Source organism: Antedon mediterranea, chromosome 10 (genome assembly GCF_964355755.1).
Source record: "Antedon mediterranea chromosome 10, ecAntMedi1.1, whole genome shotgun sequence".
In the NCBI taxonomy this organism is placed as follows: Eukaryota; Metazoa; Echinodermata; class Crinoidea; order Comatulida; family Antedonidae; genus Antedon; species Antedon mediterranea.
Window position 1 is genome coordinate 19,602,103 of NC_092679.1, and position 27,656 is coordinate 19,629,758.

At 30.7% G+C, this 27,656-nt stretch overlaps 2 protein-coding genes across 8 annotated transcripts in view; both read left to right on the forward strand.

Moving 5' to 3' along the window:
- Window positions 1-3,389, forward strand: part of LOC140061199 (EH domain-binding protein 1-like) — a 65,437-nt gene extending 62,048 nt beyond the window's left edge. For all 6 annotated transcript variants that reach the window (XM_072107699.1, XM_072107704.1, XM_072107700.1 and 3 more), the window contains one exon: window positions 76-3,389. In XM_072107699.1, coding sequence (XP_071963800.1) covers window positions 76-163 — 88 coding nt within the window. In that variant the 3' untranslated portion in view covers window positions 164-3,389. The remainder of the gene's footprint in view (window positions 1-75) is intronic.
- A 4,475-nt stretch (window positions 3,390-7,864) lies between these two features.
- LOC140060249 (homeobox protein OTX2-like) lies at window positions 7,865-25,949 on the forward strand. Of its 2 annotated transcripts, none has more exons than XM_072106384.1 (4): window positions 7,865-8,139; window positions 21,940-22,108; window positions 23,266-23,417; window positions 24,398-25,949. In XM_072106384.1, exons 2-4 carry the CDS (start codon window positions 21,979-21,981, stop codon window positions 24,938-24,940), a joined length of 825 nt encoding a protein of 274 aa, XP_071962485.1. In that variant the 5' UTR covers window positions 7,865-8,139; window positions 21,940-21,978; the 3' UTR covers window positions 24,941-25,949. The 2 variants fall into 2 exon arrangements, with proteins under 2 accessions (XP_071962485.1, XP_071962483.1); XM_072106382.1 differs by lacking the exon at window positions 7,865-8,139 and adding an exon at window positions 15,211-15,360.
- Window positions 25,950-27,656: the final 1,707 nt, after the last annotated feature.

Here is a 27,656-nt window from a genome sequence, read left to right on the forward strand (position 1 = left end):
ATCAAAAATAAATTATTTGTCCATTAAATATTTGTTATTTATGATTGAATATGTTTTATTTTTTACCCTGTTTAGAGCTGAGGAAGAAGAGGAACATATCCAGAATGTATTTCAACGAAAGAGTTTACCATTAAATAACAAAGATTCTTGTGTCGTGCAGTGACCTGATGACATTGACAATCATCAACTTCTTGTTAAAGTTCTTTCTGTTGTTTGACAACAGTGATGATAATCAGAAACTAATACTAACTTTGATGTCTTCTGGTCTGATGTCAAGTTATGGTAATATTGATGTTGCTAACTTTACAAGTTTTGATGCCATCAACTTTTGGTGGAAGTACTGATGTTGTCAACTTCTGCTAACTTTGATGCCGTCAACTTCTGGTAGTACTGATGTTGTCAAGTTTTGCCAACTTAGATGCCATCAGCATCTGGCGGTACTGGTGTTGTCAAGTTCTGGCAGCTTTGATGCCGTCACCATCTGGTGGTAGTACTGATGTTGCCAACTTCTGCCAACTTTTATGCCATCAACTATTGGTAGTACTGATGTTGTCAACTTCTGGTAACTTCTATGCCATCAAATTCTGGTGGTAGTACTGATGTTGCTAACTTCTGGCAACTTTGATGCCATCACCATCTGGTAGTACTGATGTCAACTTTTGGCAACTTTGATGCCATCACCATCTGGTAGTACTGATGTTAACTTCTGGCAACTTTGATGCCATTACCATCTGGTAGTACTGATGTTAACTTCTGGCAACTTTGATGCCATCACCATCTGGTAGTACTGATGTTAACTTCTGGCAACTTTGATGCCATTACCATCTGTCAGTAATATACTGATGTTATCAACTTCTGGTAACTTGATGCCATCAACTGGTGGAATTACTGATGTTGCCAACTTCTGGTAGTACTGATGTTGCCAACTTTAATGGTATCATTGATGCTATCAACCGGAAACTTCTGCTGGTATCATTGATGCTGCCAACCTGAATACATTAACACTATTCCAGTTCCTCTAACCTTTTTAAAACTTCGAAACTGTTTTATTTGATTGTTTAAATCTAAACCGGCCTTCATAATCATTTAACTTTTAACTCACTGTTTCTAACTGAAAAATACTAATAATTAATTATCGTGTGTTCCACCACAGCACATCTTTTTTATAGTTCCTAGCAACAAAAGTGTACCATTGATATTTAATATCCCCTACATACAATTATATACTAATTTTCTCTCATCTTACTAATTTATTTATTTTATTGAACCTTGATATATTTTTTGCGTTTTAAAAACTATTTTTTTATTATCATATATTTAGATATTTTCAAAGTGACATTTAAATAGTTTAAATATAGAAATTTATTTATTTAAAATATATTTTTCTTATTTCATTCAATCGTTTAATAATTTATCATTCCTTTATTTCTGAATATAATTTTGACCTACCATTAACGCTAGTGTTTCTAATTTTAAATTCATACATTTCCTTCACATTCAATTTAATCTTTATTAATTAAATTACTATGCTGCCATCTTAACACATAGCCTTTGTATTAGTTACATAATTTTTTATTTATTCATAGAAATCATTTAGGCTAATTTATTATTGGTTAATTTACACATTAATTATCACTTATTTAAAATACACTGTTGTTCACCAATGAAGGAATTATTCTGATCCATGGTTGTACCGATATATTTTAATTTTTAGCTCACGGGGCAGTATATGTGTGTTATTAAATTTAACCATTTTAATTTATTCACCTTAGAAATTGGTATAGGTATATCATTCATTTTAGTATAAAAAAGACATACTAGTAATTGAAGGAAAAATAACCGGAGATGGAGGCAATCCGTACGCCTCAATCTGAAAAGCAATCCCGACAGCTTCGAGTGGTTAAATTATTGTAGCTGTGTAGTAGCTGTAATGATTTTTATTTTCTATTTAAACCATGAAATGTAAACTTTTATTGAAGTATTTGTAAATCTGTAATATAAAACGTCTTTTTTCTGAGTGGGGAGGGGGGATTATTCTAATTTTTTCTCGATTCGTTGTTTAGTATATGCCTAAAATTCGGTGCTTTTTGTTTTGTTTCAGAAATGCAATTTTATTCAAATTATGAATTCATAAATAATAAAACGATATTAAGGAAGAAATGTTATTATTATGGAAGGCGCGTCGTAGATAATCCATTGTTTTCATATATTTTTCGTTTCATGAATCGTTTTAAAAAATTAATTAATTAATAATAGAGAGAAGAAGTAATGAAATTTGGTATGGGTTAAATTCTTGAGTTCCGACTAACTCAAAACTTCGTTTAAATAAAAGATTTATTTTAATGATCATACGGGGCTGCAAGCTTACCATGCTAGCTTACTATGCTTAAATTAATCTGAATGGCGAATGCGAGAAAACTATTCAATTTTCCATATCTGAGTTACTTACGACGTAGTGTTAAAGTTGAAAATATTGTTCGTTAGTACCGTTAGTTTAGACAAATTCTAGACTCGTTTGTTGGAGTGTATATTATGATAATACTAAAAATTGATATTTTAGAAATAAATACGTCATGTGTGTTAATATATAATGTAAGTTTACGTGTGCAATGTAAGAGAATTCAAAGTTTAAATAATACTGCATAAGTTCACCAATATTAGGCCTACATATAGTAATGTCTTTATTATTATTTCACCGGCGGCCGTGAAGAGATTACGTTTGGAAAATTATACGGTGAAATTTGTCAAATTATTTGACCGGCACTCGTTACGATATTGTATTCGGAAAGTTTAGAAAGATAGGAGAATTAATTAATTCAGCTCTGTCTACACTATCAAACTTTATGTGTCCGAAATAAATGGTCACGATGACGTCATATCACTACCATATTTGGGCATCACACTTTTTTTGTCAAACTAGTTTGATAGTGTAGACAAAGCTTTAACTACGGTGCCTAATATAAATAGTCTATGTTTCTGAGAAACATTTTGTTTAGACCTAATTTTATTTGAACATCCGTTCCGTGCCTTTAAATTACATTTTATCTGAGAATTTAAGAGAATACCGTATCTTTATTTATTTATTTTATTTATTTATGTTTTACTTATTTTCGTCGTGAAAGCCAACTTCGTGTGGGTGAGAGATGTTAGACGCTTTTGGCGTAGGCTTATACATTATTTTATAATTTTTTCTCAATTGGATGCCGTAATACGAGACTAACACGAGATAAGCTATAATATAAAGAAATGTATAAATTCAAATCGACATATTTTGGTATTTAAATAGGGGTGTACAACTCATTATAGCATTTGTTTTGTTTTTTATTTTGTTCTTTTTTTCTTCTATTTTATTGTAATATTAAAAGAATGCACGGTCAGGTGATGTACATTAAAGGTAAATAAATAAAATAATAAGATATAATAAAACATTGTTTTGTCTTTTTGTTAATGAATATAAATTGTACAGAATATGTCATATTAATACTAACGATCTTATTTTTTTTATCGTTTATGATTCTCTCCCATCTTTATTCGTTAATGTATGCATATATTTTAATTTACAATAATTCATTATTATATAATACAAATTATAGATCAAGTTATCAATTTCAGGCAGCACACAAACACTTATTTTCCATAGTCACTGTATACAAATATTGCACATCATTAAAAATCATAATATTTTAATATATTGTTTACCTGTTATATTTGGTCAAAATGTATGGCTATTATTACATTGTTCATGATTGTGTTTATATCTCTCCATTTTAATCCAAGAAATTCCAGGATTCAAGTCAGGATGAGAATGTTTAGTTTGTTTATTTTTAGTCATGGAGTAAAGTTACTCCATGTTTTTAGTGCATTAGTCGGGTAGGAAGAAGGTGATTTCTATGCGATCTAAACCAGTTGAATGTCCAGTTTTTGTATCGTAAAGTTTTTTGCCGTGACACTCGCGAACTTCTCAGTCGCGACGCTATAATTCAGCTTTGTTGATCCGCTAGATAGGCCCTACTACTTTCAATTTCAATTCAAATTAATATATATTTAATTTCTTTTAAGATTTAAACAATAATGGAATAAATAAAAAATAACATTGACAAATAAGACATCTGTGGGGAGGAAGAAGGCAGTATCCCAGAAAGATACAGGACCTTGCGTCTAGTCTGCCTCGGACACAAAACGGGATAAAGACAAGCGGGACACGGGGCAAGACAAATCAACAGAAAATAACCAGGACATTAAACACTAGGCCTACTACCAAATTATAGTCTTTAAATACCGTAATACCGTATATTGACTGCGAACCTACTGCATGTAATAACACTTAGTAGGCCATCAATGTCATGCATTACCATCGAATAGATAGACCTAATGGAGAAATACGGTAATACACAACCAACCAATCTGTAAATACCGTATTCACTGAACCTACTGCTTTGAACCTACTGCTTTTAATTACACTTAGTAGAAACATATCAATTTCACGCATCACCATCTGTCACAATTTTACCTTTAAGAAGTCATTTACAAAAAAAAATCAAATTTAATTGAACAATATAACCACTCCCTGATATAACAATATTAATTTTATTTTTATTATCATTTATATAACAATAATTGCATTATTGTTTATTTTCAATTCTTTAATAAACTTCGTTGTCATGGGAATTGTGTAAAATTATCATTATTCCGTCATGTTTGCACTTTTTTCAACCCTAAGGATATTAATATTTTCTGACAAAGAACCAGTCAGTTTACAAATATGATATTTTTTTAAATTTCATTATGAATAGGGGTTTTCAACTTTAATGTTTTAATTTAAATAGTATTGTTTGTTTCTGTTCCTCTTGATACATTTTAATTTTTACCGCCACGTTTTTTGGAGATGTTTTTTTTTATTATATTATTTCGGTCATGTCAAACGGTTCAAAAGTTTTTTAAACTCTCATTACAAATTTAATTGAATATTTTAATTTAGCCAAAATGTATTATTCATTGTACTAATACGGTACCGTGTTTGGCCTGCTTTAAATAATTATCACTGGCTATGTAACATGAATGTTGTTATAAGCTTCTTAATGTTATATTATGTCCAAGTTAAACTGGTATAAATGAAATGTAGGCCTAGTTTATTAATGTTAAATGTAGTTATATGGTTCAAAATAACTAGGTCTTGGGTGTATTCATTTTTTGTATATAGAACTTATGGATTAATGTAATGTAGGCCAGAAACTTTAATAACATTTTCCATAGATAATGTTGCATCATTGTGTTTTTGGTTTTTTTTAGTAATTCGATTTAATTAAATTTTAATCCTGGCGCACTTTGTGTGTATTTTCGTGTGACTTTTGCTTTAAATATTTAAATCAACCGTTTGTAATGGATCATATCTAGTCCTCCTTATAACTTAAGTGTTTTCCTACAACGAAGTATCTCATTATCCACAAATTATTAATTATTTTTATTTTATCAATTCTGTACATCTTTGGGAATAGCATCTTTAATTAAGCTCTGTTTTTTAACGATATTTATTCACATTTAATGGAATCGCTTTCGTTAAAAACATCCTTGACCTGTAAGATACCAAGTTTTGTTTTATTTTCCTTTAATTAATATTAAATTATTTTGTATTATTATTTTTTATTATAGAAATAGTACTCATACATTCATTCAATTTCGTCAAAATCAACAATAACAATTTACAAGAAAGTTTGGATGTTTAAATTTATTTTAAATTGTTAAGTTTTGTTTTACCTCAATTAATATTTACTAATTACTTTTTTTTATTATAGAAATAGTACTTTTTCATACATTAATTCATTTTCGTCAAAATCAACAATAACAATTTACAAGAAAGTTTGGAAGTTGAAATTTATTTTAAATTGTTAAGTTTTGTTTTACTTTAATTAATATTTAATATTTACTTCTTTTTTTTGGATAGAAATAGTACTTTTTCATACATTAATTCATTTTTATAGAAATAGTACCTTTTCATACATTCAATAATGACAATATACAAGAACGTTTGAAAGTTTACTTGTAATTTCTAAACTGATGACGTCAAACCCCCTTTGCCTTATTTGGGTCCATTGTATGTAGTCAAACATGGTGGAAAGAATTCAATTCCAAAAACGTTCTTATCCCGATCTTTGGTCACGGTAGACTCGCAATGTAAACTAACTTGTTTAAAATACCAAGGAGTTGTTACTCCCTGAAAATACACAAAGAAGAATTTACAAATTGTTATATCGTTTTTATTTTGTTTATAATTTCGCCGCTTTTAGGCCTATACATTGAATAACAATAGAGATAATAACACAATTACTTAATTATTTGATTCTCCTTTCTTTGTGAATCGCTCCATTAACTGTTTATCGTATTGCAACTGTAATCGCTTGAGTGAGCAGTATACTCTCATTTCCACTGATAATAACCGGTTTAATTTGTGGAATCGGTTACCGCTTTCTAAAGCTTGATATGGACCAATCATAGAAATTAATTAAGCGGTAATTATTTGTTTTGATTAATAAATTTAATGTATTTATATTATTGTATTGTTACTTGTAAATATTTTTTTTTTTTTAGGTATAGCAATTATTATTCATGCTTTTTTCCCCTATATGTTCTGTTCTGTTTTGTTTCTTATTGTGAGTGCCACTGATTCAAAGGTGTATCGTCAACAAATAAACACAATTTTCTTTTTAAATTCAAATCATTTAATTATTAATTAATATAAAATTGGTTATTGTAAATAGAGGATTTAACAAAAAAAAAGAATGTTAGGAAGTAAGTACTTTATTAATGGTAGGCCTATGATACTAAAGGTGAACATGTTTTAGGCCTATATCAATGAGGGAAACAGAAAATAATGAAAAAGGTAGAAAATGTTGAGAATTATGTAATGAAACATTGAATGAATAAAGGTGGTGGTGAACCACAAAAGATTTAAAAAAAAATTGAATCATAGAGGAAAAAATAAATATTTTAATTTATTTTTTTTTTCACAAAATCGAAGTTATCAACATTATAGAAACTAAAAACGGATTGTTTAAAATCTATAAATAAATAAATTTGAATTATGAATTTTCTGAACGATTCCTTATTTATTATAAGTGCATTATTAGGAAATATACATATATTAGGAAAAGATATCATTATTTAATACTGAATAAATAGAATCTAAATTTTATATTTAAAATGAATTATTCTAAATTAAATTGAATTTTAACCGTTTTTCAGAATGGCAAATTGAACGTGTAGTAGAAACAGTTGATTTACCTAATGAAAAAACTTAACCTTGACATGGTTTTTTTAAAGGGCCACAAATGTAAATGTAATTGTTATCTTTTTGTTTGAAAATAATTGTATTTTGAATGAATGAATGACATATTTACATACCAAATGCAACACATAATAGACGTCTTTTATTTGATTCATTTTTTATTGTAGGCCATATCTGTCATATCTTGCCAAAGGCAGATTAGACGCGTTATTAATGTATTGATACATTCATTTAATAACTGTCCTATATGGAGTCAATGAATTTGGTTATTTTTATACGTTTTATTCACGTTGTTTTATTATTTATTATCAATATTAATTTATTTTCAAAGAAATATGTAAATATATTTGTTGGTTTTTCTGTATAATATTATTTTATTTTTTTATCATTATTTTTGTTAGTAATTATTTGAGGTCTATTGAGTCACTGAATGTGGTTATTGTTTTGAGTAAGTATCCTATGTTGTTTTATTGTTTATTATCAATAATAATTTATTTTAGAAATATGTTAATATATACATTTGTTTTTCTGTATATAATATTATTTTTTTTTTTTTTATCATTTTTGGTTCGTAATTAATGAGGTCTATTAAGGCATTGGATGTGGGCATTGTTTTGAGTAAGTGTTATCTTATGTTTTATTATTTATTATCAATAATACAGTCATGTATAGTTTCAAAGAAATATTAATGTTGATATTTTATGTTTTTTTGTATATAATATTATTTTTATTAGTATTATTTTTGTTAGTATTTATGATGGACCTATTGAGGCAGAAATTTAGCAGACAATGTGGAATACCCACGACTTATTGATGGAAATTGGCGCGAAATTCATCATTAACTCGCATAATAGAAGGTACGGTAGGCTTTATTATTTGTTCAATTCTTTATCTTTCGAAATTGTCATCTTCGAGTTTATTTTGATAATTCCATCATATCAAAAAATTAGAATTTCACCTATGTTACACTGTATATAGATATACAGTATATATATTGTACTGTACATATTGTATATGGCATATAATAGGCACAACTAAACACTATAAGCGTATAATAGGATGGAATACAACAACATTTTCCGATCGTATATTAACATACATGCATGTTAAAAAAATGTTAATGTCAATAAAATGATAAAAATGATCACCTATAATTCGTCAAAGTGACGAATTAAATTCTAGTTATTTGTTTATATATGTAATTACTGCCCTACATCTAACACAAAGTTAGCTTATATAGGCCTATGGATATTAACAATTAGTTTTTCACATTCGAAAACTCCACCACTTCTGCTGCATCTGTTCAACAGCCTAACAACATGTGGATACCAGTTTTAAATCAGTGTGGCCTACAAAGATGAATCCTTATAGGCCTATATTCTTTTAAATGAAATAAACAAATTATTAAAAAAATTTATTTTAAAAAAAATAATAATGTTAAGGAAATAAAAAGTAGTGAGACATTATTTCAGTATTTATCGAATGGTAAATTTTCTAATCAAATGTTTAGGCCTACAACTTGACTAATTATCTCTCCCACTCCTTTACAATTTCATTGAATAGGCCTACCCTAGATAGGGTAGGCCTATATTGTTTAAATTGAATTGATAAGTTATACATAGTCGAATTATACCAGAAATATGCGGAGGTACAATGAGTACATTCGATTTCATGACTATTATTAACATGTCTATATACATTAACAGGAATTTAGTTAATTCCTCTATGGTATTAGCTTATTATCATTTAGTGGACTGTTGTGCTTAAAATGCCTTTGTTTTTAAGTGTGTAATGATGGATAAATCTTGTTATCCGATTACAAATATCATATCTGTCATTTTGAAGTCGTTTATATATAATTTGCATAGAGCTCATTCTACAGGTGGTCTTGCAAATTGTGTAACTTAGTAAATCATTATTGTTGTGATATTATTTGCGCAGGCATATAGCCTATTTTTTTTTTAAGTATGCCGATTGTGTTTACTTTACAAGCTGGTCCCACCACCCAATATGAGAGCTATCATTAGATATATGAAATCGATAAAGGCAATTTGCTTTAGTGTAATTATATTGAAGCGTGTGAAAAATGCTTTAATGGTGTTTTGAAGCGTTGAGATTTTAACAACCTGTTGTGGGGACGAGGTGACTTTGTATGAGTCGGACACGGATCTATGTTGGAGATTGCCGTGGGAAGGGCAATGTCTGTTGCGTTTTGGATCACGCACCTTTTCGCTATCTTGCTACCAGTGTGCAATAAAAAGTAAAGTTCGTGCGCTTTATCCACGCTTTGATAGAACATTTGTTGACATGGTGTTGTTTGTTAATAGCTGTATGATGTGTTGACCTATTAGCCAAATTATGTATCGATACCGGCAAACATTCGTGTTAAGTGTAGGCTAACTACTGTTTGTAGGTCTATATTTAGTTTAAGAGAGAAACGGTCGAACAATGATAACCAATGCTGAAAAGAAATAAATTAGTTTTTAGGCATATGGGTTATCGTTCCAATGCATTTTTCACTCTACTTTTATTTCTTTTCCAAGGGAGAGTACTCACATAGTGTCTTCGTCACTTTTCTACAATCCGCCAGACTGGTGTTACTTAGTAGTTGTATTTTTTATTGAATTATATGTCTTCTGGAAAACAAATGAATTGAATTGAATTAAAAGGGGAAGAAAAAAAGTACCATCCTAAACATAGTTCAAAATATGTTTTCAGTTACCGTAGGCATAGGGGCCTATATAATGTAAAATGTCAATTGAATGTGATACGAGTACTGAAAGATTTGTATTACAGTACAAAAAGATCTAAAATACTTTAGGTCACTTTTACCTGTCAAGAATTGAAATGTCTTATTTAATTTCCTTTTAATCAATGGCTTAACACTTTTAACACTCTGGAATAGTCCCAAAACATCGTAGGCCCTACCAAATACGAAAACCGTCTAGGCCTACATAAGCTTATTAAGTACAGGTATTTTGACAGCTTTACTCTGTGTGCTTAAGCCATTTAAACGAATCCTAGATAGATTAAACCCGTTAACCAGGATTAAATATTCATTTGTTTTTGGAACGGATTTAGCAATTGACTTTTCTTGACAGTTTTCGACACATAAAAACTTGAGCATCAGTGTGGTTATATTTGTGTATGTGTTTAAGTGTTTATTTGTATAACACAACCGGTCTGTGGGACATCGCGGTTAGAGAATGGAACCCTGGACCTAGAATCGATTTTACGCCCGGAATGTATCGTGTTTTTCGTGTATGAAATAATAACTCGGAAAGCAAACATCGATTGTAGTGCAAAATAACAAATGAGAATAAATAGATTTTTGTCAGTAGAATCAATCAGTTGAGAGAACCCGTCCCCTGGAATTACTCAGCCTTGAAGAGCGAATGACACCTCTACACAAAATGCAATATTGGTACCAAATAACACAGAAAATATTCGGTTGTTCATTATAGAGTATAACCTCCGTTCAGGGGACATTCCTATAAATGCAAATTTACACATATGAGCGGTAACGGTAATAAAAATATGTTATTCCTTATGACCATTTACACATACCATTTTACAACTCAAAAAAAAAAATCGGAGCGGACGGGCGGTTTCTGCGCAAGAAAGACAGCGTTTACGTGGACAAGCTACGCGGTTTTCCGCTTACCGTTACCTCTCGACATTTTGCCGTGAAATGTTTTAACATTATGGCTACACTGTACACTCCTGAGAGGACTCTCCTAACATAGATAAGTAATTAAGGGCCTCTAACAACGTTGGTACTAATCCATTTAGACCCTACTCTAATGTACTTTTATAAAATGTTACTTCAAATTTTACATGCTAGTGGTTGTTAAAGAACAATATTATCTTCAAAGCTTGTGTAGTTAATCCTAACAACTTACTGGCTTGACGCTATTACACAATAATACCATTTTGTAGTTTGTAGGCCTAGTATTGCTCTTGAAATCTTGGGCCTAGCTTGATCTTAGCTAACAAGGTAAATCAGATAGAGCACCCTAGCCTATAAGCACATTTTATTTTCTATTTGGCTTAGCCTTTATATTAACTATGTTTCAGAAATCAAAGGGTCCACTAATTAATTAAATATAATAATATAAAATCCGAATAAAGTGAGGCAAGCCAATGTGTTTCTAATTTTTTTAAAATATACTATTTACTTATACTCATTTTAACTAAAAATTCGATCGGGAAAAACCTTATTTTAAAGACAATAGTCAAACAGATGCGAATTTGACAACGGGGTTTTGGTTAAATTGACGGTTTATTTAGGGTTTTTTGGTGGCATCATTATTTTTGTAATGTTTTGTTTTCTGCGAAGTGAATAACTTTATTAAAACTGCAAAATAGTCTATTAAAAGTTATATTTTATTAATCCTTATTTTTCATGTTTGGAGAGACAATGCATAGAATGTACATAATCATTGTATTGATATTGATTAGCATATTCTATTACAGTATCAGCAACAGTTCGGAAGAGATCAAGTTAATTAATCATCGATAATTAAACTTTAATTACCGGAACCTTTGATGATAGTGTATATGACTATGTTTAAATAAACAATGTTAACAAGTTTATTGGAAATACATTTCATCCATGAATACTCGACATTGTAAGATAAAACAAATCTGCCTGCGCATGCTCAATAAATGATTGCGTTTCTCCATAGTGTAATTGATATATTGATTGATTGATTTTATTCGATATTCATACATAAAAGTTAAAATATACAATGTATAAAAAGAATACCTGGATAACCCAGTCGCCAAAAAAGTAAACTTCGAAGAAGAAAAAAAGTAGGCCGAGGGGTTAATCTGTAAGTTTGTCAAATTAATATATTAACATAATAATGTGTAAGTTTATCAGATTACTATTTACCTAAATATTTATGAAGAGAATATAAAAGGAAAAATATTATAGGAATAGGAACAATATAAAATACATAAATAAAATATTTATCATCTCAATATAGAATTAAAATAAAGGAAGTTTTTAACATGGTAAAAGTAAAACATTGTCTAGGTCTACACTATCAAACTTTATGTGACAACAAAAATGTGATGTGCCCATTTATGGACATGATGATGTCATATCACTACCATATTTGGGTACATCACACTTTTTTTTTATACTAGTTTGATAGTGTAGACAGAGCTTTAGAGTTGGAGCAGTTTGGATATACCAAATAAGAAAGAAGCCAAACCGATTGAACAATACATCACTTACCCTGAATATGACACATTTTATTTATATAACAACATATTATAATTATTAAAAAAAGGAAAAAAAAAACATTTAAATGGATAGAAATAATTCCATTCTCGTTGTTTATAGCTTTGAACGGCACCTGCTGATTTATTGATTTTAGGCAAATTTTCCATAGCACTGTCGGAGATTTTAATCTAGTGGAAATTTGACGGGAGAGCGAACGCGGCAACATCAATAGGATTTAAAACAATTAGACAAATAAACTATGAGTCTTAAGACGTTACCGTTTATAGACATAAACAAGTTTGTAAATATGGAAAATTGATTTATGGTGTTTATTAATCTGGTGTGTTTATTACACCAGGAAGAAAATAATTTCACCGCTTTTATACCAAACAGTTTTTATTTTGTGGCCGTCTGTAGTTTTCATAACTGAAAAAATTGTATGTAAACCGTAGCTTCGCTTCAAATCAAGAATAAAATTCTAATATTTACCAACTAATTGACCTGAATTAAGTTGTTTTATGTTTTGCCGAACTTGCTAACTTTTTTTGAAAAGAGTAAATAGTCGAAATTACTTCATTTTGAAATTGTTAAAACGAGAAAATATTCAAGTGTTTTTATTACAAATGAAAGTGGTAGTCAAATATGATCTATATCTTAGATTTTTCTATTTTTCCTTTTCTATTTGTCCTTTGGTGTTTTGTGCTATTTGTTTGTTCATGATTAGTTTGGCCATGATTTGGTAAAGTATTCGAATGCCCCATTTGGACCACTTTGCTATCGGCATTCTCGTGTATAATGAATATGTTTCATTCGTTCGTTCATTCATCAGTGGAAATACTTCTATTTATTGTTATTTGCATATATTACATAGAAATAGTTTGTTTGTAAAACTGTAACATTACTTGTAAACGTTCAGTGTTCAATGTTTAATCTTCATTTCTTTTATTATAACTGTATGGAAAACATTTAATTTGACGAACGAGTTTATTTTAACAAATTGAAAGATCTGGTTGTTGTAGGCCTACTCATATAAAACAATGCTCGTGTGGGCTTCTACTCTTTTCACCCGTAAGATCCAAAACTATAATATTGGCCTAGGCAATTATTTTATCATATAAATATTACTATTTTAAATTGTACATACATTATAATATACATCTTTTTTTATTTAAAATATGTCATCTTTTTTGTTTCACAGACATGTTTTTTTTATGTTTCAATCATTATTTTTTCGCCTTTTAAAAAATACAATACCTCCGATAAAGAAAGTACAAAAGTAAATCAATTACTTGAATAACAAAAATAAATTTACCAAAAATTAATAATAATAAAACTGGTAAAAACATGTAAAAACATTCAATTAGGTCTACAATTTTAATTTGCAAAACATATCTAGAAATTTAGTGTTATATTAGGCCTAAACTTTATAAATTATAATACATTTAAAATGGGTTTTTTTTTCTCCCACTTTTATTCGTTCGTCATATCACAAATACATATTATAGATGTTCGTTATTATTTCTATTTTTTAGCTTTTTTTAAATACTTTTCTTCTTTCTTTAATCAAGGAGGAATTAAACCGATTCCTCCATACTGTAATGATGTTGTATCAATGTTTTATTTATTTAGTATTAAACAACATGCTTCATTAATACGTGTATATTCGATGAGTTTGTGTATGAAGTCGGCATTATTGTTTCAATTCTTATCTATAACCATAGTTTATATCACTAACATGTGACGTAAACAAACAACACATCATAAGAAATACCGACTTTATTTTAATAAATAAACAATTATCCGTCATGTATGTTCCTTTACAGCGGTCTGGCTTCAAGTAATAGCATGTTGTAATGTTTAAATCAGGAAAAATTTCACTCTTCACTAGGTTTAGTGAATGGTGTAGAAATGTTAAAAGATGCAGATGACAGGGCGGTGGAGGTGTAACTGGTAGCTTTCAAAGACATTGTTAGCTACAAAATTATTAGCGACAATTATACCATACCCTTTATTATGTTTGTTATATAAAAATGTTTTAGTCTCAACGATTATAAGCAACGTCTTGGTTAAGTCGAAGATGCTCTCCAGGTGGAATGCCATCATAAGATGAGTAGTAGTAATTAGTCTTGTTTATTTTATTTCATTAATATGTAATTTTTACTTTCTATGGACCAGAGATTCCGAAATAAAAGAATGAATGATTAGATTATTTAAAGCCGATCATACTATGTTAGTCTATAATAACAACCAGTGCTATAGGCCTAAAACAAATATAAAATTTCGATCCAAAAAAAAATTATTTGAAATATATCTTTTTCTTTTCTTTTTTTTAAATCAAAACTTAAGCCCCTAAAAAGCCATCTGTCAAACGCGGCTTAAACTTAAAAGGATTGGGTAGGCGCACGAGCAGAAAACATTTTTCTTTTATAGTTAGTTAAACTAGTGAAAAATTGTTTGAAAATGAGATGATTTACCCTCTCATTTAAGATCAGTCAGTCAAAAGCACATACAGCCCGAGACTGGGGAATATTGAGATATCTAACCAATGGTGTAGCGTGTAGCATAGCGTCAGCAATCCGATTGATCGTATCGATAAAAGTTTATATAAGCTGCTCGCTGATTGGTTGATAACCATAAAAGGGTAGATTTCGGTACGAGTCAGGCGGGTGAATGGTTCATATATCCTGGTTGGTTGTAATTTTAGTATAATCAGTTGTAAACTAGGGCTGGTATAACTATATTCTTCAAACGGTTGTTTTCATTTGCTAAAAAACGTTGTTGGTTAAGATCTTTTTTTCTAAATCCGGTGTTTAACAGTCTAAGGATAAGTCATTATTGTTAACAAGTAAGTTCATTTCTTTAATCCTGATAGATATTCTTTTTTAATCTCAAGTATTTAGCAAGTATTAACTTGTTAGTCTTTATATTAGGCTTAGGCAGCGAACAAATAATGATTATTGTTTGATTTTACGTTTTACGGCTTAGCTTTAAAAATTATTTATCGGTAATTTATCTTTTGATTTATTAATAATTTAGCTGTTTAATTTTATTGTTTATGTTTTAATGTTTTAATATAAACAAATAACGTGTAAACCTACTAAACATGTGCATTAATAATTCATTATTATTAGGCGTATAATATTTGTAAATCATTTCTATTTTTGCGGTTTTAACACTATAATATAATTTTAGTTTGTAGATCTATTATTAGGCCTAAACATAATAACTAATGCCTGATTTTTTCGCTTTCCTTTTTAATTTGTGGTTTTATTCAATAAATTCGTTGTTCTGTTTTATATTTAGTGGGTTAGTGAACGCGAGACTGTTTACTCTTTTTCTATTATTTTCTTTATATTTTATCAGTACGTATTCAGTCTATACTCTGCATCATTGATTCTACATTGTAGGCTATGACCCTCTCTTTTATTCCAATCAAAAGTGCATTTAACACGGTTGCAAACCTCGAATAATATACAATTCGATTCCCCAAGAGGCTAACACATATTGTAAAGCATGTTACAGTATATAGCCTACACAATAGGACTACCGTTTGCCTACGAATGCACTTTGTAAAAAGTACCAAATGCCTTGGGAAAATAAATGCCCTAGTCCGGTTGTGAGACTGGTTAATAAATGTTAGGCCTAGACCTGTCGTGCGTAACTCGTACCATGGAGTAAATCCATGCTCGTACGTACTAGAGAACGGTGCTTAAAAGTCGGGTCATATCCTCGGTGGGTACAGTTAAGTATGTGATGCATACATGCTACTTAACATTCTGTAAATCCAATTTAGTCTATTATTTTTAATTTCAATAGAAATGTATTGTTAAGTTAAATGTTAATGAAAGCTCTATCTGGAAGAGTATGTGTATGTCTGTTTCTATATCGCATACGGGAAAAGAACAACTCTATCCTTAATAGCGTATAATTTTATAACGACGCCATATATATAAATAATACAATATGCTATGCGTGCATGTAGAATTATAGTAATCTATAAAATGCGATTATTGAATAATTGTGACCTATTGTAAATTTAAAATTCAAGGTAACTACTTAGGCAAATATACATAGGGAAGTCAAACCATTCTGTTCAAAGATTTTTCCAGGTAAAATTCGATACCGAGTTGATGATTCATTAAATGGAGGAATCCCATTCTTCAATCAAATGGTTTGCTATCAACGAAAAATTTAAAAAATAAAATGCAGTTAATCTCAATATTATTCAAATGTTAACAAAAAAAAATCGTTCCCTTGATTCTAAGGTTCAAGGTCTTGCACATTCTGTTTCTTCTGTTTAACTCTGCAAAAGTGGAAATTCTTCCAAGCCCAAAGAACGACCTGGGTCGATTCGTACTATGATTTGACGGTTATGGTATAAATTAATTTTAAATGTTGTATACATTCATTTTCGACCTAACAGTAAGTCGATGTTAGGCCCATTCGTCCCCCTGATCGATAGTGACCGAGGCCGGTGCGTGGATACCGTGGCCTTCCCTGTTGTTCAACAACGTGCGATAAGAAAACAAATCATAGTTGTAAATCGATTAAAAAAACCGGCAAATGAAATACGAAACGCATTCAATGTTCAGTCGAATTATTCGTTGGGTTAAAAACTAAAACGAATTCAAATTTAAATAGACATAAGATATTAAATACGCTGAAGAAGGAGATAACAAACGAATCATAAGAACAATCATTGTTAGAAATAACCATATAATAATATAATTCAATTTAAAAAATCAAATTTTTTTTATCTAGAAAGTAATTCGGCCTAAATATCCAAATTAAATATTTAACATTTTTTAGTTTAGAAACTGACCCGAGAAATTTACGAACGTCTGGGCCTGAGATAAGTGTATAGGCCTATAGTTTTAAATATTTATTTATTCTTTCTTTTGACTGGATTGCATTTTCAGTAACGCAGTACTGCTTTCCAAAATGGTCCAGTTATAAGTTTAAAAGTAAATAAAAATTATAACATTAGTTTATAGGCCAATGTTTCCTTGTTTATGTTTGCATATACTGTGTAGGCCCTTATGTTACACATAATGTAGAAGATGATATTCGTTATAAATACTTGTATAGGTGTACATCATTTTAATGATCAACGCAATACAATTAGGCCTATTGGTGTTGTAGCAGCTAGGTGAAAATCGCGGGGGTTTATACGGCATCCCTGTGCGCGTCCCTTTTTTGACGAGCCTGTTTTGTCACCAGACAACTTTTCACGCGGCAACTTCTTAGAGACACCTATCAAGAATGACTTCATTAGCCTTATTATGAAAATCTTATCAAAAAAAGTCACACGATTTGCCTTAGAAAATACAATGCAAAGTGTGATTCCTTATAGAGCGTCGTACTTGCCTATTCTTTGATCGAGTCGCAAACAGACAAGTTTGTAACCCTGCTAATTTAACCTCTATGTCAATTAATGCACTTTTATGTTAACGAAGCCCCTTCAATTGAATTTTTAAAGATATTTTTCTATAAAACCTTTATTAACGCTTAATTTAATAGATACAGATTTTGTTTTTGAAAATTTGTTTAGATTTTAGTTTTTGTTGTATTTATTTTTGTACGTGTGCACATATTCTGCAAACACATTGAAAAACAAATTAAAAATAATAAAAAGTCTTACATTTGTGGATTATATAACATTGTTTTGGTAAACACTGACCCTCCGAATTGTGTTTTTTTTTTCTGAATAAGCAGATATGAATTTAGATAACAGTAAAAACTGGGTTTTAAAAAAATAAAGTAAACCTGTAAGGGAAACAATAAAATTAACATAATAAAAATATAAGTTTATCAATATCAACACGCACTTGCTTTAAACGGGCGCGCCAGATTTAACAGATTTCTTTTTATTGACGTGTTACAGATTTTTTTTTAAATCTGTAAATGACCTCAAAAATATTACAAAACGCGGAGGAAATTCTGAGTAATAAAAGAGAAATTATTTCGGATGAGAAAACTTCTGTAGGTGTACATAATTGTTCTTGGTCGTGCGACGAACTGAATCGTTTGTGAGGTCAATTATGTTTGACTTTTACGGTTAATATAATTATTTCTATCACATCTGCGTACGCCTACAGTAGCCTTTACTATGGGTCCCTATAAGCTTTTTGTAGGCAGCTGGAAGCCCTTCGGCAGGGGTTTATAAACCGTTGAATTTGCACGCTCCACCTGCTAAAAACATGGTATTTAAGACGGTTGAATTTTTTACGGTAATTTAGCCTCGTTTTGAGAATTAGTTCGTATGTTTTCATAAGTTTTGTTTTCTGTTTATCACGTGGCTAGGTATGCATCAATGCATTAAATCTGTACCGTGCTATGTGGTCATACGCCTCTAATATTACACCCCTTAGATCAATGTCAACGTTATATATAATCGATGTTATAATCCACATGTTAATGTGTATTTACCCCACGTTTAATCCGATGATTACCCATCCTTTCTACTTGATGTTAACGTATTAAACTGATTTGTCTAATCCCCACATTTAATCCGCAAATTACAAATTATGCCAGAAATCCCCTTCCTCTTAGGACCTCTTAAGATGGTGTATCCTGATCCATTTAAATGGATAAGACGTGTTCTGTTCCCGTCAGAAAGTTAGCATACTAAACCCCCGTTTACACACGAACACACAACACTAATAACGACATAGTCTATTGCTCGTCATTTCAGCTTAAACCCCCGTTCACATTATACAACGATATCATATAATTTGACAATCACGAAGTTAATTTTGATATCATTTTGTGTGCGCAGATTGTTATATTAATTAGATTGAGTGGAGGATCATAGCTTACGCATGAGTCTACCTTGGTGCACTTGTCGTTCTAACCCAATCTTTAATTTTGCCAAATGAATCGAATATCGCTCATAGTACTCAACTCAATCAAATCATTGCCAATTTACAGTAGCACACTATTAAATTAATCGTTAACGAGTTGCGAGTGTTTATCCTTTATTACGGAGATTGATGCACGATAAATTAGATTACGGTACTTGAAAAGGCGGCGGTTGATAGAACTTCCACGACAACACAACAACAATAATTAAACGTTGGCCAATTAGTATAACTAAATCGTTATATTGTGAAATGTATATATATCATATTTATAGATAACTGAAATCTACACGGATTGCATTGGTTGTGTATTCGACTTACACGTATCGAATGGTGGCGTTGGATGCGACTTTATTGAGACTTTGCCAAGATAATGTGTTCACGTATAGATCGTGTATTGTCGGATGCTATAGTCCTAGATCGCCACAGGGACGTCAATTTAATTTAACTGCCTAGCTTTCACAAATTCATATTTATCTGTTAGGTATTTTTTGCAATATTGCTCCATTATTATTTCCATTTTACTTTCCATGAAAATATACCGCACTTTAAAAACATAAAGAAAAACTCGGCTTTACATTTCGTTAAAAAAATAAATACGTTAATAGACGTAGAAACTCACCCGGTGAAAGCACAACCCCAGGTCCTCTGCTTTTAAGATGTTCATGACTGATTGAATTGAACAAAAAAATAAACGATTTATTTTTCGATTTTATTAATTCCACGATTGTTATGACTGAATATTTTGGATAATTCTGTTTTTATAATGATTTGTATTATTTATAGTTACCATAGTAATACGTTTAAAGAATTGAGTCTCATGTACTTAACACTTTTAAATTATTAATTATTATGATGTTGATTTTGAACAGAATAAATAAATATATTAAAAGCTCAACACTATTTCTTATTTGATCTACACCAAACCAGATTAAAACAGAATAACTCACTCCAATCCACGTGTTCATTTTTTTTTCATAGTCCCTGATTGCACTTTTTGGCGCATTTATATGTCATTCGCAGACTACAGGGTGTGATTTAAAATTCCAATCAAATCAATTTCTTGTACTATTACGTTATGCTGGTGACGATCGATTGTGGCCCGACAAACAAAAACATTTAAATGAGGCGAGGCTGACTGGCTTCTGTCTAAAAAAAATCGCTCAATAATTTCAACAAGTTTTCCTTATTATTTTTGTCTAGGCACGAGCTATGCGAAAGGTTAAAAATAGAGCACAGATAAGCAACGAAGTGAACAGATATGTGATGTAGGCCAATACCAGATAAATACACGCAATGCGTTAGTTCCCTTAATAAGAACCCGGATGAATAAACTTAACAATTCAAACTCCGGCTTTTAGTGATTAGGTCTAATAACTTCTATTTTATTATTTTATTGATGACGTTTTATTTTATATAAAATACCAATTTACAAGCTTGTTGATTTAGATCCGATTAGTCGTTTGTTGACTTTTTTTAAATTTCAACTCCGGTTATAGTCTGTCGTGTATGACGTATTATGACGTGTTTCAAATATGGACATTCCTTTGACATATTTGTAATGTTTGATATTCCATACACAATGTTTTCAAATATTATGCCTATTCTGAATTATAGATTAATTAGTTTAGTTCCAGGTTAATCTTGTAACACGCAGTACTAATTATTTTGTTCGTATTCAGTTAAGTTTATCTGTCTTTAAACGATTCTAAATGAGAAACTTCCAACCACTATAGAGGGCGATATACATAAAACCTTATAGAGATATTGGAGAAACTAATACTGTGAAGAAGACATCCATGCAGTGTCGACGTTATAATTAAACATATACAAAAATAGTCAGCTACCTACCAAGATTATTAATTAATGTATTCAATGTATTAAATTGACGACACTCCTTTTATGAGTTATCTTTTAATGCAGTTGTATTGTACAGGGATCTCCATATATATTGTGTACTTCTAATTCAATATATTAATTTATTTATCTCGTGGCCTATTTCGTATTGTGAAAATTATATTTTAAATTTAAATTATTTCAAACAATATTATATATAGTTAGCTTTATATGGCATAATTTTATGTATTTTATAAATTTAGATTTGACTTTTTAACGTGATCATTTGTTTGGTTTTATAAGTTACAGCTCTTCGTTACGCATGATCCGTGATTTTAAGAACGAATTTAATTGGGTTGGCTAAAAACAAGGCTAGTCCAAAATAAGAATAGAATGAATGAAAAGCGAAACAATAATGTGTGAACTCTCCCTATTGGTGTGGGTTTGTATCACGTGATATTTCAAAAGAGCTTTAGAGTATTGACAAAAAAGAACAATAGAATCTATTGTTATTTACATTTTCACTCCTCTATGCATGCGCTGTATGAAGTTTAAAGCTTCTTGCAAAAGTGGTTTACTTGGACTTTGAGAAGCAACCTGTTAGGGTCGTTATTTTCTAAATTTTCAACTAGGATTCATATTATTATTTCAGAAATTTAAGAAGAAGATTAAAAATTGTTGTTTTCTATTTTCTAAATTTTCAACTAGGATTCATATTATTATTTCAGAAATTTAAGAAGAAGATTAAAAATTGAGAAAGTTCCGAAATGGAAATGAAATACACAATACCATCACTACCAACCTCTCTGAAATCGTCGCCGTACTCTGTGAATGGAATCAGCCTAGCTCATGGAGAATCGCTGCATCCCATCGCAATGGGCTACCCATCTATGAATGGTAAGTTATCATATTGCCATTATTAATAAACGAACAGTAAATATGTTCTGTGAAATATTCATGTAGAGTATCGTGAGTGCTAAGTAGTGAATTAAAAAAATAACTTAATTGGAAAACATTGTTTAACAGGCTGTTATTCATGTTATACTTGTACATACAATTCTTCATAAATCTCACTAATATATTTATATACTATTATATACTAATATATATATATATATATATTATAATTTGAAACGATAAAGATGAGGAAATCTGTGAGAATGAGAAAAAGTCTCCCCAACCGAGACTCGAACTCGGACCGCCTGCTTGATATGCAGATGTCCTAACCATTAGACCACTGGGGCTTTCATGGTATTGTTCGAACTCGATTGGATAGCGACTCTTTAACATTCTCGGCGTGGTATGGCGGAACAGCACTAGTCCTCAGTTGTACGCACGCGCACCAGAGATCAAATTGATACGCCCTCCTAATATATATTATATATATATATATATTTAAATGTTGTAATTATATACAAAACCCTAGGCATAGTCACTTAAATGTTGCCCTGCCCTTTAAACTAGCTTTGCATAATAATATAGGTGCAAATCATGGTGTTGCCATTTATTATAAACTTCATTAACACCTTTTAAAATATATACTGTAGGCCTACTGTACATAATAGTGCATTTTTAGTTATGCTAGTAGCCGATGACACACTCCTCATAAAAGAAAAAGGTTGGAATCGATAATAAAACAGCACAGGTCCTGGTTGTGTGAATGACCCATCAAAAGGGCCATTGTTACGTTTAAAAACACCTTACACGCATAGATACATACTATAGAATAGAGAAAATATGTTGAATGAGTAATATCGATTTATTATATGGAGCAATGTACAACAACCCTTGCGGGTCATGCGTTTTGCCAAAAGTTCTCTTGATGCGTTAGGCCTATATAAGTATTTTTCTGAAATACTACCTTAAAACTCGAGTTTTTCCAAAAGTCCTCTTGATGCGTTATTTGTGTATTTTCCTAAAAAACTATCTTAAAATTCGAGTTTTTCCAAAAGTCCTCTTGATGCGTTTTATATGTATTTTCTTAAAATACTATCTTAAAGCTAATTCACAGCCTAATATAATACGTGCTAATCTAAAATTTGCTTTTTTTAAAGGTTCACAAAGAAAACAGAGGCGAGAAAGAACTACATTTACTCGAGCTCAACTTGATGTACTCGAGAACTTATTCTCTAAAACCAGATATCCAGACATCTTCATGAGAGAAGAAGTCGCATTGAAAATTAGTCTCCCAGAATCCAGAGTACAGGTAAGGTTCATACTATATTTCAAGTTTAATTATTTTGTGCGTTTTACTTTTCACGACAATTTCTCCATTTCTTTTATTCGCTAAAACAAAATCAGTAAAATATTCTAGAATCAGAATTTAAAATTTTCTATTTAAATTAAATTACTCAATTAGGATATAAATTAATTAGGCCTATTGTTGGTTTCATACAAATTAGCCGTTTGTTAGTTGGTGTATCGTTGCAAATTAATTTATACAACCGGGAAAGTTAATTATGTTATCTGTTTTGTTCTAAAAAAGAACACACAAACAGCTAATTAAGAAACAATACCTAATATTTGTCTTTTTGTCTTGTTAATAATATAATTACATTTATATAGTTCTAACGTAAGCTGAAAACTAATTAAGGAACTTTGTCTGATTAGTTTTCACTTGTAACATTTCTTGATTTGTTTGAAAAGCTGACTTTTGATGTCTTTTTATTTGCCGTTTCTCTTATTTTTCTGGAACAATGCCATAATCCGCAACAAATGAAAGTGGAAAAGGTGTAAACGAATCCAGAGAACGAACAATTACAAATTGTTGACTTTTCATTTAAAACTGTTTGCGGGGCTTTTAACACCACTTACATTCTCTCGAAGATTACGTAATATGTTAAGAAAATCAGCATAAATACAAACCGCCCTCATTAAAAATAATTCAATGTTAGAATATGTTTTTGTTTTGCAACTTGCAAGCAAAATAATAACAATCCATTTAAAGAGGAGACGATCTTTTTTTGACTTGTTAAAATGCTTTATTGTTTTATTATGTACAACAATTTCTTGTTAATTCTGGAAGATGTGATTGATGTTTCTGTTTCTTTAAACAAAATAATTTAATAATTCGTTCGTTTCTACGCGAATATATTAACATAAGATTTAATTATCATTTAAGATTATTGATATTATTGGTATATTTTAATTCATTTAACTATTAATATTTTAATTTTGATTTTTTAGGTATGGTTTAAGAACAGGAGAGCAAAGTGCAGGCAGCAGCAGCAACAACAGCAAAATGGAGGTCAAGTAAAACCAAGGCCAGTCAAGAAAAAGTCACCAGTTAGAGAAACCCCAACAAGTGACGGCGAGTACAAATCACCAGTAACCACAATGCCAAACAACAACACTATCTGGAGTCCAGCCACTATTCCAGTAACTCCAATGTCAATGACAGAGACGTCTCTTATCAATAGCAACAGCTGCATGCATCCGTCGTACATGACAAGTAGCCAACCAGGGGCTTACCAACAGAACTATCAAACCTCTCCATTTTACGGTAGCATTGATTACCTGTCGCCGATGACGCAATATGGAGGCGCTGCCCTCAACCATATGAACCAAATGAGTCACTCTATGGCAAATAATCATATGGCGACTGTACCTTCACAACTACCACCTCCACCACATTCCATGAACAATTTATCGTCTGGTCAGATGGGAATGACCTCTCCCATTGAATGTCATGATAGCAAAGATAGTATTTGGAAATATCAAGTTTTGTGAAAGAACTAAATTTACTATGAAAAAAAAAGATACACGGGTATATGTGACATGCTAAGGTTAACTGATGCGACGTGGCAGACGACATTCGACACGTAAACTTACGCAGTCAACGTAGTCACGACGGCAGAGGATACGGCCGCGTTGACGTAGAGAGCAATATCGAACAACTGGCACAACTTCAGCTCAAAAACCGTTAGCCAAAATGATCAATAACTCATGGTGTTTTATTTATGACGTCAGAATGTTCACATTCTAGTTACGAATTGAAAGAATTTTGTCAATTATTAAAAATCTGCGGACTAAACTAAAGCAGACAAGCGTAAATCGTGCTGATTCATTTAAGTAATTAATATTTTAATACCGACAGAACACAATTATTATATGAGAGCCAAAGAGGACGACATGATTTAGTTTTAGCTTTTTTATATCCATTCCATTGTTGTGCAAATTGTATATATATGTATAAATGTTTGAACAAAATATTAGTTAATTTTAAAAATTATTTTAAAAGTTGGACGTCAAAATGTAGATTGCAATTGATAGTATTAAGTCGACAACTTGTGGGTTTTATTTGAGAAGATCTGCTATCGGATTCTAACCTACACGGTTTGTAATCCTTATTGCATTTTACTGAGGGTTAGGGACGTTTGCTCCTTGTATGGTCGTTCACACGTACGGTGTGAGGCTGGCGCATGGTGGTGTAGCGTACGCCTTACGTGTGAACAAGAAATAGAAAGTTCTGCTCGAACCAGAGCCTCAAATAGATACCTATTTTCAATAAATACAACGTAATTTGAAGGGAAAACATTTCATTGAAAGATTATAAAAATGTTGAGAATTTGTCTTATAGTTTTATTTGAAAATAAATGTACAATTTTTTGGGAAATTCAAGTTCATTTAAGCACATTCACCATTTCGATACTTTTAAACCATTATACAAGTTATTATGTTACAGATGATAATAAATTGTATTTTTTATTTGTTATTTACACATGGTAATTTTGTAGTTGCCTACATAATAAATGAAATAATTTATGACATTTATTGTTTTTCTATTATATATTTATGACGTCATTATCTAAGTCTTTTTCAGTTTTATTGACATTTCGAACCGAACTATCTGATTCGTGTGCAGTGGTAATACAGTGGCGTGACGCAGAGGCCTGAAACCCCTGGCTTAGAAACCCTCCAACTCTGGAGGCCTCAGGTGTCTTAACCCTCGACATATTTTAATGATACATGGCAAATTTTTTACCATTTTATTTTTAGCTATAAATGGTTACTATAGCATAATAACCATGCGCAGAGTCGAATAATGGGTTCTGCGCATCTCAATTGTGCTATAGTAACCAGTTATATCGAAAAATAAAAAGGTCGAAAATTATTTTAGACATAAATTGTTACTATTGCATAATAAACATGCGCAGAGTCGAATAATGGGTTCTGCGCATCTCAATTATGCTATAGTAACCAGTTATATCGAAAAATAAAATGGTCGAAAATTATTTTAGACATAAATGGTTACTATTGCATAATAAACATGCGCAGAGTCGAATAATGGGTTCTGCGCATCTCAATTATGCTATAGTAACCAGTTATATCGAAAAATAAAAAGGTCGAAATTTAGGCAATTTTGGAAAAAATCCTTATACTATAGTACATGGATTTTTTCAAAACATGGCAAATTTTTTACCATCTTATTTTTAGCCATAAATTGTTACTATAGCATAATAAACATGCGCAGAGTCGAATAATGGGTTCTGCGCATGTCAATTATGCTATAGTAACCAGTTATGTAAAAAAATAAATAGGTCGAAAATTATTTTAGACATAAATGGTTACTATTGCATAATAAACATGCGCAGAGTCGAATAATGGGTTCTGCGCATCTCAATTATGCTATAGTAACCAGTTATATCGAAAAATAAAAAGGTCGAAATTTAGCCAATTTTGGAAAAAATCGCTGTACTATAGTACATGGATTTTTTCCAAAAATGGTCAATTTTTTACCATTTTATTTTTCGCCATAAATGGTTACTATAGCATAATAAACATGCGCAGACTCTAATAATGGGTTCTGCGCATGTCAATTATGCTATAGTAACCCGTTATATCGAAAAATAAAATTGCAAACAAATTATTTTTAGACATAAATGGTTACTATCGCATAATAAACATGCGCAGAGTCGAATATTGGGTTCTGCGCATCTCAATTATGCTATAGTAACCAGTTATATCAAAAAATAAAAAGGTCGAAATTTAGCCAATTTTTGGAAAAAATCCCTGTACTATAGTACATGGATTTTTTCAAAAAATTACAAATTTTTTTCCATTTTACTTTTAGCCATAACTGGTTACTATAGCATAATAAACATGCGCAGAGTCGAATAATGGGTTCTGCGCATCTCAATTATGCTATAGTAACCAGTTATATCGAAAAATAAAAAGGTCGAAAATTATTTTAGACATAAATGGTTACTATTGCATAATAAACATGCGCAGAGCCTTATAATGGATTCTGCGCATCTCAATTATGCTATAGTAACCAGTTATATCGAAAAATAAAAAGATCGAAATGTAGCCAATTTTGGAACAAATTCCTGTACTATAGTACCGGGATTTTTTCCAAAAATGGCAATTTTTTACCCTTTTATTTTTAGACATAAATTGTTACTATAGCATAATAAACATGCGCAGAGTCGAATAATGGGTTTTG

Bases quoted from the DNA above. Each gene is read 5' to 3' on its own strand.
- LOC140060249 (XM_072106384.1), top strand. From the start codon at position 21,979: ATGGAAATGAAATACACAATACCATCACTACCAACCTCTCTGAAATCG. The intron at 22,109-23,265 runs GTAAGTTATCAT...CTTTTTTTAAAG, and splicing joins GGGCTACCCATCTATGAATG to GTTCACAAAGAAAACAGAGG. The intron at 23,418-24,397 runs GTAAGGTTCATA...TTGATTTTTTAG, and splicing joins TCCCAGAATCCAGAGTACAG to GTATGGTTTAAGAACAGGAG.